Genomic DNA, 18,219 nt, shown 5'->3' with positions numbered 1-18,219 from the left:
TATAGCAGTACTATCAATAATAGCCAAAGTATGGAAAGAGCCCAAATGTCCATTGATGGATGAATGGATACAGAAGATGTGGTATACATATACAATGGAGTATTACTTGGCAATCAAAAAGAATGAAATCTTGCCATTTGCAACTATGTGGATGGAACTAGAGGGTATTATGCTAAGCGAAATCAGTCAGAGAAAGACAAATATCATATGACTTCACTCACATAGAACTTTAAGATATAAAACAGATGAACAGAAGGGAAGGGAAGCAAAAATAATACAAAAACAGGGAGGGGGACAAAACAGAAGAGACTCTTAAATATAAAGAACAAATGAAGGGTTGCTGGAGGGGTTGAGGGAGGGAGGGATGGGCTAAATGGGTAAGGGGCATTAAATAATCTACTCCTGAAATCATTGTTGCACTATGTTAACTAACTTGGATGCAAACTAAAAAATAAATGAATAGTTTGCTTTTTATGCTTTTAAGCCTACCTATTTTATAGTCATTACAGCCTGTATAGGCTCTTTTTAGCTATAATTTTTAAAATAAATTACTTTCTTTCCCCAAGAAGTCATAATGGAAGAATTTTGAAGTAATGAAAATAACTTAAAAAAGCATAACGAGGTTAATTTATACTTTAAAAATGAGGTTTTATTCACCAAAATCTAGTATATGTATTATGCCGGAACTGAGGTGGCGTGATGGGCGATACTGGGATAATTATAAAACTAGTGACACAATCCCTCTGCTGTCAAGAAACTAATGTTAACTACATAAATGTCTAACATAAGGTAGAGTTAAATGCCCTAAGAGATATAGCTAAAGGAGGGAATAAAGATTACTTTAAAAAAAAAAAAAGATTACTTTTAGCTTAGGAAATAAAAAGAGGTTTCAAAGAAAAAGTAACATTTAAGCTATTAAGCTATTAAGTCATTGAAGGACAGACAGAATTTGGACTGATGGAAATAGGGAAGGGTATGGAAGACAACTCTGGCAGAGAGAAGGGCACCAATAAGAACCCAGTATGGTGTCTGCCTGTCATAGTGAGCACTGATAAAAGACAAAATAAAATAGTTAACTGCAACAAGGTGGAAATAAGTAAAACAGTTTTGAAAAACTAAAAGAAACTGATACAACTAAAAGCAGATCATGGAAAAATAATGCCATTAGATGCAATATAGTGGGGAATTCATTTCTTTTTCTGTTATTTGTGTGTTGGGGTTGGTCCCAAAAGCCTGATAGAGTTTCAGTGGTTCAGATTAAAGTATTTTAGAAAGATCAATGTGGTGAAAGGTACAAGATGAATTTGATTCCGGAAAAAAAAAAAAAACGTTGCTGCAATAATCTGGTTAGAAGATGGGAGTCTAGACTGGCAATGGAATTAAAAAGGAGGGAAACATAGACTTTTCAAAAAGGCAATCAACAAATCTCAGGAATGTTCAAGACATGGAAAATGACTGATAGTAGAACCCAAGTCAATTCTGAAGTTTTGAACTAACAGAGATGAATTATTAAGTCCAATAATTGGTAAATAAAAATCTACACTGGGAGGTAAATGTCCACAGAATTTATGTCAGAATAAAGTTTATTTCAAACCAACATAATAAATGTATAATTTCCTTCCAAGTCTTGTTACCGGAGGAAAGAGTTTGGCAGACACAGAACAAAATGGTACAGTGGGAGACACAAAGGAAATACAATTCCTGCCTAAATCATGTGAATCAAATGTGCTTTTAGATCCTTTGCTATTGTCACAGACTCCATTCAGAAGCTTTATAAACCCTCATTCCAGAAACCAGTGCACATACATATATTCTGCACACAACTGCACTGGCTTCAAGAAGCTCATGTATGAATCCTAAATAAGATCTCTGGGCCTATACTTTGACCATAGCAACCTATTTCTGGCAGAAAGACAAAAAATTTAAAAAGGAAGAAAATTATGAGGAAATACCACATTCTTTTTTCTTTTTTACATGTTTATTTCTTCTTAAGAGAGAGACAGAGCGTGAGGGGAGAAGAGCAGAGAGAGAGGGAGACACAGAAAGCAAAGCAGGTTCCAGGCTCTGAGCTGTCAGCACAGAGCCTGACACGGGACTAGAACTCATGGACCATGAGATCATGACCTGCGCCAAAGCTGAATGCTTAACTGACTGAGCCAGCCACCCAGGTGCCCTGAAGTGATACTACATTCTTAATACTTCCTAAACCTAAATAAGTTTTCCATTTGCTACACACTAAAAGTTTGTTTTCATAACCCAGTTCTGCCTTTATTAATTGTGTGACCTTGGCCAAGTCATTTAATTTCTCTATGCCTGAGTTTCTTCATGTGAGATAGGGTTATAATGCCAATTTTATAGGGGTTGTAATGAGGATTAAAGTAGCCTTCTCCCTTGGTTACTCTCAAATTAGCCTGTTCTATTTTTATCATAGAACTAATCATTTCCTAAAATTAGTTTGTTCTTATATTTGTTAGATCACTCCACCTAGTTTGCTACTAATGTGAGATCCAGGAGAGCAAGAACGTTCTCCCTTTGTTCACCAATGTACTCTTGGGGTCCGACACATTAATGAATATCTGTTGACAGTAAAAAATGAGCTAATGTGCATAAAGCACTTAGCTTGGTGCCTCAGGAAATTATTTATTATTATTATTATTACTATTATTATCATCATCACCATTGGGCTGAAGCTAATAAAGAGAAGCCTCCTTCCTGAATTCTGATAAGGTTTCCAGTAAAGGGAAATGGAATACTGTGGTACAAGCATGAGAGTAGACATATAGATAGATCAAACAGAACTGAGAGTCCAGAAATAAACTCTAACACTTACAGTCCATAGATTTTCAACAAAGGACCAAGACAATTCACTGGGGAAAAAACAGTCTTGATAATAAATGGTGTTAGGACAATTAGATATTCATATATCAATGAATCTGAACCCCTCCCTTACAACTACACAAATAAGTAAATCACAGAGGATCATAAACCTAAATGTAAGAGCAAAAAACCTGCTAGGTCAATCCAGGGCACAGCTGGGATGGTCCATTTCAAGTGGCACCCACAGCCAAGGAGGGCTCAACTTGAAGGTGGAAGGCCCTCACCTACTTTGTAGCACTCCCTGGCGTGGGAGTGAGCACGCTGAACATCTGGAAGTCAAATCATGGAGAGCACTCGAGGCCTGAGTTCCATGCCTACCCCCATCTCTTCATCAGGTCTAAGCTCTTTCCCTGGGGGATGTTAATCATATTCTACTCCATAATGCTCATGCAAAACTACCAGCTATGAGGATGAATAGAGAGAACCTGGATCACTACCCAGTGGGGACCACATTACTGGTTTGGACCATGACTCTGCACATGGACCAGAAAAGTACATGGTATCTTAAGCTCACCTTCCTTCTTTGTATCAGTGATGACCGATATATAGATCTTCCATACCTTTGCTTATGGCAGGATAGCTTAAAGAGATTGATCCATGAGGAGGAAAAACCCCACCATATACAGTTTTTACGTTATGGCTGTGTACTGATTATTTAAGTTTAAATTTCATTTCTAGTAATTGTAAGCTTTGTGACCATTAGCAAATCCATCTCTGCCTAAATCTCAAGTGTAAGGTTTGAAAAACAGTAACAAGTAGGCACAAAAATACTTCATAAATGTTAGTTACTGCAGAAATGTTGTTCACAGCTAAGCCACATGGTATACGGATTATACTTTCTTTCTTGCGCGACTTCTTATTTTTTCCAGAACGATTGTCTTTTATTTTGTTTGCTTATTTTTCTTAATGAAATTATCATTGTTTCATAAGAGCTTTTTATAAGCAAAAAATATTAGTGGACAGTTCACAAAAGAGGAAACACAAATAGCCCACAAATATTATGAAAGGGTTCCCAATTTTGTTCATGGAGACATGAAGTTTTATTATGTTTATTTTTTAGAGACATGAAATTTTAAATCAGAGTTAGGTATAATTTCACACCCATTATGTTGACAAAATACAAAGCCAGACAACACTAGGTGTTGGAGAGGATCTAAATCAGATGGAATTGCCGGTGGAAGTATAAATGGGAAAACTATTTGGAAAACAGTGAGTCACCACCTGGTAAAATTGAACAAGTACCCTTCACTCTAGTAGTTTCACTACACAAGGAAACATCTGCACAGAGGTATTAAGATACATGTAAAAAGATGTTCATAGAAGCATTTCCATAAAGCCAAAGAATAACAAGCAAACTAAGTCTATCACCAGAGGAATATATAAATTGAGATATATTCAGATAACTCAATATGGCACAGCAGTGGGAATGGATATGCTAGAATTATATACAGTAACATGGATGAATTTCAGAAATACATTTAGAGGAAGAAATAAGCATAGAATAAATGCAGTCCATTAATAACAAAGTTCAAGAACAGGCAAAACTAATTATCTTTTTTATGGATATATGCATAGGCGACAAAACTATTAAGAAAAGCAAGAGAATGATAAACATACAATTCAAGATTGTGGGGAGTAGAGGTGCTTTTGGGGAGAGGCAAACAGGCTTTTAAAGGCTAACAATGTTCAATTTCATAAGCCAGGTGGTAGATACATGGGCATTTATTTTATTCTTCTCTGAACTGCACACGCATATTTTAAACCCTTCTGAATGTATATTTCACTATTAACTTTTATTAATGAAAAAAAGCCTTTGAGAAATCTGTAAAACTTCTCTTAATATAATAATGTTAAATAATCTATTAGATCCATTTTTTCTTTGTAAATTTCCATTCTTGGCACCTACCAGTCTCCTCCAAATAGGACTGTTTGCTCTCTGGATATGATGAGTTGCTGTCATTTCACCATCATCCTGGGAATTCCTTTTGCCTTTTTCCTGTGCTGAATCCCTGATTCCCATATCCCACGTTTTTCTTGATGTATTCTCTTATTTTGATGGAACACATCCTCTGTTAGCTTCTTGAGAAAGGGAGATAAATTTTGAAACTCTGCATGCCAGAAAATGCTATTATCCCATTTTCATACTTGACTAACAGTTTTCCTAGGTATAGAAATTTTATGTCAGGGACTGTTTCCATCAATGGTAATTAGGAATGTTGATAGAGCAAACTTCAGAAATGTTGACTAAAATTGTACGTATGTGTGTTCTAGGAATAAACTTAACCAAAGATGTAAAAGATCTGTCTGCATGTTGAAAATTATAGAAAGCTAATTAAGGAAAATGAAGAAGACAAAAAAAAAAAAAAAAAAGAAAAGAAAAAAATTCCAAGCTCGTGGATAGGAAGAATAAATATTGTTAAAATGTCAATACTACCCAAAGCAATCTACACTATCAATGCAATCCCAATCAAAATTGCACCAGTATTCTTCTTGAAGCTAGAACAAACAATCCTAAGATTTGTATGGAACCACAAAAGACCCCGAATAGCCAAAGTAATATTGAAGAAGAAAACCAAAGCGGAAGGCATCACAATCCCAGACTTTAGCCTTTATCAGAAAGCTGTAATCATTAATATAGTATGGTACTAGCACAAAAAAAGACACACAGACCAATGGAGTAGAATAGAGAACCCAGAATTGGACCCAAAAATGTATGGCCAACTAATCTTTGACAAAGCAGGAAAGAGCATCCAATGGAAAAAAGGTGGTCTCTTTAGCAAATGGTGCTGGGAGAACTGGACAGCAACATGCAGAAGAATGAAACTAGACCACTTTCTTACACCATTCACAAAAATACACTCAAAATGGATAAATGACCTGAATGTGAGACAGGAAACCATCAAAACCGTAGAGGAGAAAGCAGGATAAACCTCTTTGACCTCAGCTGCAGCAATTTCTTGCTTGACACATCTACAAAGGCAAAGGAACTAAAAGCAAAAATGAACTATTGAGACCTCATCAAGATTAAAAACTTCTGCACTGCAAAGGAAACAATCAACAGAACTAAAAGGCAACCAACGAAATGGGAAAAGATATTTGCAAATGACATATCAGATAAAGGGTTAGTATCCAAAATCTATAAAGAATTCACCAAACTCAACACCTGGAAAACAAATAATCCAGTGAAGGAATGGGCAGAAGATATGAATAGACACTTTTCCAAAGAAGACATCCAGATGGCCAACAGACACATGAAAAGATGCTCAATGTCACCATCATCAGGGAAATACAAATCAAAGCCACACTGAGATACCACCTCACACAGGTCAGAGTGGCTAAAATGAACAAATCAGGAAACTACAGATGCTGGCGAGGATGTGGAGAAATGGGAAACCTCTTGCACTGCTGGTGGGAATGCAAACTGGTGTAGCCACTCTGGAAAACAGTGTGGAGGTTCCTCAAAAAATTAAAAATAGATCTACCCTATGACCCAGCAATAGCACTGCTAGGAATTTACCCAAGGAATACAGGAGTGCTGATGCATTAGGGGCACTTGTACCCCAGTGTTTATAGCAGCACTTTCAACAATAGCCAAATTATGGAAAGAGCCAAATGTCCACCAACTGATGAATGGATAAAGAAGAGGTGGTTTATATATACAATGGAATACTACTTGGCAATGAGAAAGAATGAAATCATGCCATTTGTGGCAACATAGATGGAACTGGAAGGTATTATACTGAGTGAGACAGATATCTTATGTTTTCACTCATATGTAGATCTTGAGAAACTTAACAGAACTCCATGGGGGAAGGGAAGGGGAAAAAATAATTACAGAGAGGGAAGGCTCTGTAACTTGACGCAAACCACAAGAGACTCTTAAATACAGAGAACAAACTGAGGGTGGATGGGAGTGGGGAAAATAGGAGATGGGCACTGAGGAGGGCACTTGTTGGGATGAGCACTGGGTGTTGTATGTAAGCCAATTTGACAATAAATTATATTAAAAATAATAATACATAAAAAATACAATTAATTAATTAGTTAATTAAAATGTGGGTTTTTTTAAATGTTTAGTTTTGAGAGAGAGGCCGACTGCAAGTGGGGGAGGGGCAGAGAGAGCAGGAAACACAGAATTGGAAGCAGGCTCCAGGCTGAGCTGTCAGCACAGAGACTAACACGGGGTTCAAACTCACTAACTGTGAGATCATGACCTGAGCTGAAGTCGGATGCTTAACTCACTGAGCCACCCAGGCACCCCTAGGTAGTATAGACATTTTAACACTATTTTGTTCTTCCAATTTATGAGCATGGAATGTTTTTTCCATTTCTTTGTGTCATCTTCAATTTCTCTCATAAGTGTTCTACAGTTTCTAGAGTACAGATCTTTTACCACTTTGGTTAGGTTTATTCCTAGGTATCTTATGGTTTTTGGTGCAACCGCAAATGGGACTGATTCCTTGATTTCATTCTGCTGCTTCATTATTGGAGTATAGATATACAAAAGATTTTTGTACACTGATTTTGTATCCTGTGACTTTGCTGAATTTGTCCATCAGTTGTAGCAATTTTTTGGTGGAGTATTTTCTACATAGAGTATCATGTCATCTGCAAAATAGTGAAAGTGTGACTTCTTCCTTGCCAATTTGGGTGCCTTTTATTTTTTTGTTGCCTGATTTCAGAGACTAGGACTTCCAGTACTATGTTAAATAACAATGGTGAGCCTGGACATCCCTTGTCTTGTTCCTGACCATAGAGGATAAGGTCTCAGTTTTTCCCCATTGAGGATATTAGCTGTGGGTCTTTTGTAAATGGCCTCTATGATGAGGTATGTTCTCTCTAAACCTACTTTGTTGACAGTTTTTATCAGGAATGGACATATTTTGTCAAACACTTTTTCATCTAGTTCTTACCCTTTTTGTTAATGTGGTGTATCACATTGATTGATTTGCAAATACTGAACCACCCTTGCAGCCCAGGAATAAATCCCAGATGATCATGGTGAGTAATTCTTTTAACGTACTGTTGGATTAGATTTGCCAGTTATCTTGTTGGGAATTTTTGCATCCATGTTCATCAGGGATACTAGCCTGTGATTCTTCGTTTTAGTGGTTTTGGAATCAAAATAATGTTGGCCTCGTAGAATGAGTTTGGAGGTTCTCTATTTCTATTTTTAGGAACAGTTTGAGAAGAATAGGTATTAGTCTTCAAATGTTTGGTAGAATTCCCCTAGGAAGCCATAAAAGACCCCGAATAGCCAAAGCAATCTTGAAAAAGAGAAGCAAAGCAGGAGGCATCACAATCCTGGACTTCAAGCTGTAATCATCAGGACGGCATGGTACTGGCACAAAAACAGACACACAGATCAATGGGACAGAATAGAAAACCCAGAAATGGACCCACAACCATATGATTAATCTTCAACAAAACAGGAAAGACTCTCCAATGGAAAAAAGACAGTCTCTTCAACTAATGGTGCTGTGAAAACTGGACAGCAACATGCAGAAGAATGAAACTGGACCACTTTCTTACACCATACACAAAAATAAATGAAAAAATGGATGAAAGACCTAAATGTGAGACAGGAAACCATCAAAATCCTAGAAGAAAACACAGGCAGAAACCTCTCTGACATCGGCATAGCAACTTCTTACTAGATATTTCTCCTAAGGCAAGGCAAAGAAAAACAAAAATGAACTATTGGGATTTCATCAAGATAAAAAGCTTCTGCACAGAGAAAATAAAAAACTAAAAGGCAACCAATGGAATGGGAGAAGAGATTTGTAAATGACATATCTGATAAAGAGTTAGTATCCAAAATCTATAAAGAACTTATCAGACTCAATACCCAAAAAACAAATAACGCAGTTAAGAAATGGCCAGAAGACATGAATAGACATTTTTCCAAAGAAGACATACAGATGGCTAACATACACATGTAAAAGATGCTCAACATCACTCATCATCACAGAAATACAAATCAAAACTACAATGAGATATCACCTCACACCTGTCAGAATGGCTAAAATTAACAACACAGAAAACAAAAGATACTGGCGAGGATGCAAAGAAGGGGGAACCCTCTTACGCTGTTGGTGGGAATGTAAACTGGTGCAGCCACTCTGGAAAACAGTATGGAGGTTCCTCAAATAGTTAAAAATAAAACTACCTTATGACCCAGCAATTGCACTACTAGGTATTTGCCCAAAGGATGCAAAAATACTGATCTGAAGGGGCACATGCACCCTGATGTTTACAGCAGCATTATCAACAACAGCCAAATTATGGAACGAGCCCAAATGTCCACTGACCAATGAATGGATAAAGATGTATACACACACACACACACACACACACACACACACACACACACACACACACACACACACAATGGAATATTACTCAGCCATCAAAAAGAATGAAATCTTACCATTTGTAACACTGTGGATAGAGCTAGAGTGTATTATGTATGCTAAGTGAAACAAGTCAGAAAAGACAAATACCATATGATTTCATTCATATATGAAATTTAAGAAACAAAACAGATGAACATAGGGAAGGGGGGGCAGAGAGAAAGAGGTAGGCAAACCATAAGAGACTCTTAACTATAGAGAACAAAAACTGAGGGCTGATGGAGGGGAGGTGGGCAGAGGATGGGCTAAATTGGTGATGGGTATTATGGAGGGCACTTGTGATGAGCACTGTGTTATATGTAAGTGATGAATCACTACACTCTACTCCTGAAACCAATACTATTCTATATGTTTACTAACTAGAATGTAATTAAAAACTTGACACAAACAAAATAGAAGGCAGAAGAAAGAAAAAAAACCCTTCTCTGATGAAGCTATAACCACAGACAGTTCTCAAATGGACTTGGGCTAAATTTATACCACTTATATATTCTAAGAAGTTTCAAGTTGAGAATTTAAAGTGGACCTAGGGGCGCCTGCATGGCTCAGTCAGTTGAACATCCAACTCTTGATTTCGGTTCAGGTCATGGTCCCAGGGTCATAGGATTGAGACCCGCATCAGGCTCTGCGCTGAGAACATGAAGCCTGCTTGGGATTCTCTCTCCCTCTCTGTCAGCTTCTTCCTTGCGTGCGTGTGAACTCTCTCTCAAAATAAATAAGCATTTAAAAAAGTTAAAAGAGACAAAGATATAGTAAGCAAATACTAGCCAAAGGAATTTTAGGTTATTCTTTCTCAAAATTTAAGGCATTTTTCCATCTTCTAAGTAAGGTACTACTGTTGAGATGTTTTTACTAAGAATCTTTTTATCCCCCATATTTCTAAATTTCAATCTTAAACTAGAATAAGGTATTTTCTAGAAGATTCCTTAAATTTTCTCTTCTTTTGATGGGGCGCCTGGGTGGCGCAGTCGGTTAAGCGTCCGACTTCAGCCAGGTCACGATCTTGCGGTCCGTGAGTTTGAGCCCCGCGTCAGGCTCTGGGCTGATGGCTCAGAGCCTGGAGCCTGTTTCCGATTCTGTGTCTCCCTCTCTCTCTGCCCCTCCCCCGTTCATGCTCTGTCTCTCTCTGTCCCAAAAATAAACGTTGAAAACAAAAAATTAAAAAAAAAATTTTTCTCTTCTTTTGAATTTATATATACTATACATATTTTCATTCCCAACATATTTCTTTTTCTCTGAAACCAGGTTCTCCCCCCTCCTTTTTTAAAAGAGCATTCTATTCTTGTTTCACAGATGCCATATCATCTCTTGTCTCTCTGACAAGTTTAAGCTTTTTTTTTTGTTCTATACATTATTGTTTCATTTTCTCATTTTGTTTTGGTATCTATTTTTTGTGTTAGAAGTTTTTCCTGGATGTCTGGTGATTCTATGAGAGAGCAAGGCTTGCTGACTATTGAATATGAGTGTCCAGTTAGCAAGTAGATTCCTAGCCTTTTAAGTAGGGGATTTTTCCTCCAAACATCAATATCTGCATGTCTTTTTTTTTGGCCAGTCATTTCTCCAGAGAAAAATCCTCCAATCTCCTGCCTGGGAACATAAGACTAGCCGTTAGCCTTCTGGAAAAAGATCTGAATAGTCTCTTTCATTCACTCATTCAACAAACATTCACTGCGCACCTACAAGATACTGTTTTAGGCACCTGAAATATTTTGGTGAACAAAATAGACAAAACCCCTTACTCTTGTGGTGTTCACATTCCTGTGAAGGCAACATAAGTAAAAATTTGTCAGGTAACAGTAAGTGTCATGGAGAAAAATCAAATCAGGAAGCGAGGAAAATGAATGCCAGGTTGGGAAAACTGTAGTTTTAAATCAGGTGGTTAGGGAAGGCACCTTTAACAACGACCTAAAGGTGAGGGAGCAAGCCATGAGAGCATGTCTAGATGACAGAATGTATACCTTCACTACCTTCACTTAACCCCTATTTTCATCCTGTTGCTTTACTTTTGTGGCCATATGCTTAGCATCTCTGAGTCCAGAGACACCCTGGTTCAATTTCTATAGAAGTTAACCATCACACTGAGGGAAAGAAGAAGATTTTGGCATTTAATGGTGCTTTGTACAGATTTTCAATCAATCCTCCTGTTTTAGCCCACTTTCAGAGGTACTTAGCACCTATAATTCCTGAGCCTTTATGGGTTTATGATATGGATTAGCTTGCACTTTCATTCTTCTACAGGTAGTTTTCAGTTTGCTCTTCTCTGTTAATATTCAACTTGCTATCTTCCTAAATCTTGGTAGCCTATCTTCTATTTGTTCTTTGGTATTACTCCTTTTTCCAAATTACTCTATCATAATTTAATGGGGTTTGGTAAGAGAATAGAGGCAAACAAATGAATTTCTACAACTCTCTGGAGTAGCTATTCCTAGTTCACAAATGAGAAAACTAAAACCAAGGGAGATTAAATAACTCATCCAAGACACAGAAAGTAGTGGGCTAGAATCTTATTCTCATGGTTATTTCCTTATCAGTTTTCAATACTACCCTCAAAATAATATTAAGTTCTCCATTCTTGAAATCACCCAAGCTAGCCATGAGTAAGCAGAAATCCTCAGGAAAAGGTGAAAGAGGATTGGTTCCTGTTGTAGGGGTAATGACTGCCAGAGGACCCTAGTAGCAAGGCTGTATACCAGGGAGAGGAAAGAGAAAGTCAAGGTTTACAAATGTAGGTGGCAATGAGAGGGAGCAGGAAGGTGCAGTGAGAAGGAAGAATCAAAGACAACTCTCAAGTTTCTCTGATGCCATTCACAGAATACATAGAACGGCATTTTAAAGGGCTCTAAGTTACTAAATACTGATTTACCATGTGATTGAAAATCCTACATCCTATTCCTATTAGTTTTCTTTGTTGGCCATTGGAGAATGTTAATTGTTAAATGGGCATCATAGAATCCAAAAATGAAAATAGTACAGCATTTACCACAATGTCCTACATTAGATAGGACAGGATACTTATGGCCCAATAGTTGATGTGGTTTCAAGCAAATGAATGAAAGCTTACCTCATTTAAAACCACTTTCAGATAAGATATTTACTCCATGGGAACTTCCAACCTGCTGAGTCAGATCACACAAAAATATAGTTTATTTTAAATGGATGGATAAAGACAGACTGTTGCAGCACTGAAAGAACTGTAATCTTATACCTCTGATAATAAAGAATTCTGCTTCACTTAGGTTTAGAAAAAGTTAGAAATTTTATTTCCACCACTTACCCAACCTAATTAATAACTTATTTTTCCAAAATCTTACAAGTAACGAGAAAAAAAGATAGGGCAACTTTACTACAATGATCTAGCCTCAAACACCACTGAGATATCAGTAATGAAAACAAGAAAGCAGACAGAATACAAAGCATTTTGATGTTTTACAAGAGCTAATTATAACTGTTTAGTCTTACAATCAATATTTGTAGCTATACTCAAGAATCAGAACTTATACAAGCTACTATTCTGCTTTGACAATATCACAACAGGAAGAAAGCAAGCAGGCTTGGAGTCAGAGTTTAAAAGCCAATAAAATCCATACAGAAGACTCTAATAAAGTATATAGTTCCAGGGCACTTGGGTGGCTCAGTTGGTTGAGTGTCTGACTCTTGATTTCAGCTCAGGTCATGATCCCAGAGTTGGGGGATTGAGCCCGGTGTCAGGCTCTGTGCTGAGCATGGAGCCAGCTTGACATTCTCTGTCTGTCTGTCTGTCTGTCTCTCTCTCTCTGCCCCTCTTCCCTGCTCATGTGCACTCTTTCTCTAAAAAAAAAGGAAAAGTATATAATTGAGAACCAACTGCCATATAACTCCCTTCTCAGACTCAAATGAATGCCATGATGATGTAGAATATAAGACATATTTCATAGGATATTTCATTTCAAGTATATTTAGGGCAACGATTCTAGAGCCTCTTTCCAGTTACAACTTGCTTATATAAGCAACTAATTTAATTCCAATTCAATCAAAGAGACATTTGAGTATGTTTATGGCAGGCCCTGATACACTTCCTGGGCATTTGGGGAAATCAGCATGCTAGAGGTTCCCAATGATGAATAAAAACTTGGTTCTCACCCTCAAAAAGCTGACGCCAGAGAGGAAATAGGTAAGTAAACAGTCATTGTATACTACAGGTATGGCAGAAATAAGTCTAGTGTACCATGAAAATTCACAGAAGAGACTTCCAATCCTGTTTTGGACACTTATGGAAACGAAATCGGGTCAGGGAAGGATTCATAAAGATGATTTCTGGTATACAGATTTTCTTAAATGCTATACAAATCTGAAGTACTATCTTTATTAAATTATGACCTGGATTGGGAAGGTAATTCCTCTAATTACCAAATAAAAGATTATAATTTCCCCATATTCAGTGAGAAATATGTTAGTATAGAGATTCTGCAACTTAAAAATGGGTTTATATTCCAAAGGTTTGCAAAGTAGGTTGTTGGGAAAACTGAACCACATTTTCCCTAATTAACATTATTATGAAATATTGGTAGATTCTCTAGGTAGTTATATCCCCAAGCCTACTTAGCCATAATATGATAAAATGCTATCTGTGATGAAATTCTACTAATAACGATGTAGTTCAAGTGATTAACACAGAAAACTGATTTTAATATAGCTTGAACCATGGTTCTTATGCTTAAGGAAAAGCTGTTTAAAGGGATGAGAAGGATTAAATGAAACTGCTCATGTGTTTATGCTAGACACTTTACAAGCATTATCTAAATTTAATCCTCATAATAACATGAGCTATACTTTCTTAACAGAATAAAAACAGACAAATACAAACATGAAACCATAGAAGGATATAAGTAGGGCACAAGTTCATTTTTGCATATTGCCAATAATTAGTTTTAAAATCTCATTTCTAGGGGCACCTGGGTGACTCAGTCAGTTAAGCATCCAACTTTGGCTCAGGCCATGATCTCACAGTTCATGGGTTCGAGCCATGTGTCAGGCTCTGCACTAACAGCTCAGAGCCTATAGCCTGCTTCAGATTCTGCATCTCCCTCTCCTTCTCTGTCCCTCCCCCACTTGTGCTTTCTTTCTCTTTCAAAAAGAAACTTCAAAAAGATAAAATAAAATCTCATTTCTATACTCCACAAATCTATGGTTTTTCCTTCCCATTTAATTCCCTACTAAATTTAGGTTGGACAATTTTAAACTATTGAAAACAATGTCATGTGTCCACTATATTAGAACATTATTCATTCATTAAATGTTTATTGAGCTCCTGGGTGCTAACCATTTTGGGGCAAGTAAATAAAACACAAAAGGAGTTTATAATTAAATTAGGAAAGATTAAACAAGTAAATCACAACATGGTTGTTAGTAGAACAGATAAAATACTGTATATACACAGCACTATCAACTGAAAGATGAACAACAATTTTATATACCACTAAGAAAAAAGCTACCAATTAAAGTATGACACATTTCAAGTGTCTAAGTATGACACTTAGAAGTCATTTTAAATTTCTTGGAAGAGCTCTTTTATACTTACATTGATTCAACATACATCACTTATGGGTATAAATAAAGGAAAATGAGAGCAAAATAAAATACTTAATAGTATTTCTAACCAACTTCTTCACACTGAGAGTCTTATTCTTTTTTTTCCCCTAAGTTTATTTATTTATTTTGAGAGAAAGAGAAGAGAGAAAGAATTCCAAGCAGCCTCCACACTGACAGCACAGAGCTTGACATGGGGCTCGAACCCACAAACCATGAGATTGTGATCTGAGCTGAAACCAAGGGTTGGATACTCAACCAACTGAGCTACCCAGGGACCCCTAAAACTAAACACCAGCTCATAAGCTGACTTAACCTTTATGTAGAGAGCTATGTTGCTTTCTGACTCGAACTTTAGAAATAATGCTTAACTCATCTGATTGAAAACCTACTCCTCACAACCATTCAGTTCTCAGTAGTTAAAAGAGTGCTCTACTTTTACCTCCAGAATTTTCTTCCAAGCTACCAACACCTATTTTACAAGTTTTGGTGCTGGTTTTGGTGTTTGTCCATACAACTCAGGAGAACCAAAATAAAGCTGTTACCTTACCAAGAGCAATTGTGAAGACACTATCATTTTAAATATGAAAAGAAATTTAAAAAAAAGTATGAATTACAGTAAATAGGTTTCCATTATCTAGCTTTATAATTTAAATGACTCTATGTATATATCATCTCTTTCTCCTTAAAAACAACTGATGCTAATATTAGCCACATTAAAATAAAATTTTATTGAAGTATAATTAACATACAATGTTATATTTAGTTTTACCCATATTTTAAGAAAATAAAGTGGAGCTTACACTGGTTAAGGAGTACGTAGTAAGGCCAGGAAGGGAATCCCAGTTGTTGATTTAAAACCTCTATTCTTTCTACTACAAGACAGGAGAAGTACAAAATAAATAGTATTGATATGGGATGGCAAACTGTGGCCTATAGGCAAATCCAGTCACTGCCTGCTTTTGAATAGCTCATGAGTTGTGAATGGTCTTTACATTTTTAAAAGCTGGGAGAAAAAAAAAAAGTAATATTTAATGACAGGAGAAAATTACACGAATATCAAATTTCGGTGTTCACAAAAAAAGTATTATTGGAACACCATCACATTCAATATGTATCGTCCATGGTTGCTTTCGTCCTACAACAGCAGAGGTGAGTAGCTGCTACAGAAAGTGTATCGTTTGCAAAACATAAAATGGTTATTATTTGGCCCTTTACAGAAAAGTTTGCCAAACTCTGGTATAAATGATAGGTGCTATGAAAGGGCAGAAAATGGAAAGATCACTGCAGGCTGAATGGTCAGGAAACTTTCAGATCTCATTTTAAATGAATGCTATGTGCCACGCGTCCATTAAACCAAATTTTATAAAAACATTTATTTAAGGGACACCTGCGTGGCTCAGTCAGTTGAGCGTCTGATTCTTGATTTTGGCTCAGGTCACAATCTCAATGGTTTGTGGGATCGCATCCTGCGTTAGGCTCTGCACTGAGAGCGTGGAGCCTACTTAGGACTCTCTCTCTGCTCCTCGCCCACTCATTCTCTCTCTCAAAATAAATAGTTAAAAAAAAAAAAACATTTAACTGTGCTATTGTAAAAGATGCAAAGAAATAAAAACAAAGGCCCTTGCACTCCAAAACTTTCTATTTTATTGAGGTAACTTAAAAAAACTACCATGAAAGATAACTTATTATCTTAATTATGGTATTTGCCAACTTAAATTATCATAAAAATTATGATAGATAAATTTGGCATAACAATTTTTTAAAATGCAATACTGAGTAGTAATGCACAATAATTGAGTGGAAATGACAAAGTGTTTTAGAACTCAGAGGAGACACGGAACAAGTGAATGAGCTAGAATAGTCTGAAAGAGGTTCGTGGGTTTTACAGGACTTGAAAACATGAAATCAGAGGCATTGTTAATAAAATAAACTTGGCAATTAGTAAGTGCAAGAAACATTTAGGGAACTGACATTGCCTGGAACAGGACTATGGATAGCTTTTAATCACAGACTGCTTGCTCCCTACACTTTATGGTAGAGTCACTAATGTACAGGTACCACCTCCTTGGAAAATAGTCTTCACTCTTAGACAATAAGGGATAAATTGAGCAAGGGCAGAAAAAACCAATCCTATAAAATGCAGGTCTTCCAAAAATAATTGTTAATTGACATTTATTCTCTTACAGTAATAGAATTGCTTTCAGGTTTAGAGAATCACAAAAGAAGAGATAAACTGTTAAATTGTGATAAAATAAAACCAAAACCAGGCATGAATCTTTACATAAAAGAGACTAACTGCAGGCATCAGCTTCTACCATATGAGTATTTTAAATCTCAAATTAAGACCAGGTATTTGGAAGCACTCACAACACACTTAAGTGCTGGTGCTGAAATAAAGTATACATTCTATTATTTCATGAAGTGAAACAAATTTCAGAAGAAAGGGAATGTAGGTTTAGTTATGTCATCTTAATGGAACTGGTGAGGAAATAAGATTGTTCTCATAAAATGAGGCCAAATACGTCTAGGAAAGGTCAGCACTTAATAGCCAGCATACTTAGGAATCAGGGAAATTAAGACACAACCCCTACCCTTAAGAAGCTCATGGTCTTATAGACAGTCAACCAATAATCACAAGTCAGAAGGATAAGTGTTAAACTACAGAAGGCTACGAGGTCACAGAAGAGATGCAGCTTGCCTACTACATGAAGATGTCTACTAGGAGATATGACCCCCACCAACAAAATTATATGATTAATTGCTAAGGAAAGAAAGGAGGGGAGAATAGGAGGAAAGAAGGAAAAAATTTCCCTACATATTTAGAGAACAAGGAATAAGAAAAGTATGTTTTGAGGTGAATGTCTCAAATCCAAATAGGCATAATAACTTCAACATCAACTAGGCTGCTTAAATTTGTTAAGGGAGTTATGAATGAGTCATGAGCTGCACAGTAGCAGTCCTAGTCACTGTTGTCACAAATTCTCTAGTCTAGGAGTATGTGGAAGTAAAAAACTGAAGTTTAATTGCAGTCAGCTATTTAAATCAAGGCATCACTGCTTTTAAAAAAAAAATGTCTTCATTAGGAACACTTTGAAGGGAATGGAAAGATGGCAACCAGATGGCTGTCTGGGTCATGGTAGTTTGGAGTGTTCATTACTAGTGATAAGGCCATGTTATTAAAGCAGCAGACTTAAAGATTCTCAAAACTACACACTGGATTAGGCTATTAGAGATCATCTTTCTTTATGGAAGGGAAAAATTAGCTGTTTATTATGTGTCAAACAGAATTTTGAGTTCCAAAAGAAAAGTTTCCCCATTTTTTTTAAAAGTAGGCTTCAGGGGCGCCTGGGTGGCGCAGTCG

The 18,219-nt window shown here is 36.6% G+C and overlaps 1 protein-coding gene across 2 annotated transcripts in view; it reads right to left on the bottom strand.

The window, feature by feature from the left end:
- Window positions 1-18,219, bottom strand: part of PPME1 (protein phosphatase methylesterase 1) — an 89,611-nt gene that overhangs the window by 61,831 nt on the left and 9,561 nt on the right. Inside the window, exon 2 of one of the 2 annotated variants that reach the window (XM_086678289.1) lies at window positions 12,352-12,403. The exons of the other annotated variant lie outside the window; for it this stretch is intronic. Within the exon in view, the coding sequence (XP_086534415.1) occupies window positions 12,352-12,356 (5 nt within the window). The 5' untranslated portion in view covers window positions 12,357-12,403. The remainder of the gene's footprint in view (window positions 1-12,351; window positions 12,404-18,219) is intronic. 2 annotated transcript variants of the gene reach the window in all.

This window comes from Puma concolor, chromosome D1 (assembly GCF_028749965.1).
Source record: "Puma concolor isolate L17-30 chromosome D1, mPumCon1.1.hap2, whole genome shotgun sequence".
Classification (NCBI taxonomy): domain Eukaryota; kingdom Metazoa; phylum Chordata; class Mammalia; order Carnivora; family Felidae; genus Puma; species Puma concolor.
The sequence above is the reverse complement of the archived record's forward strand: the minus strand, read 5'-3'. Positions and strand labels throughout refer to the sequence as shown.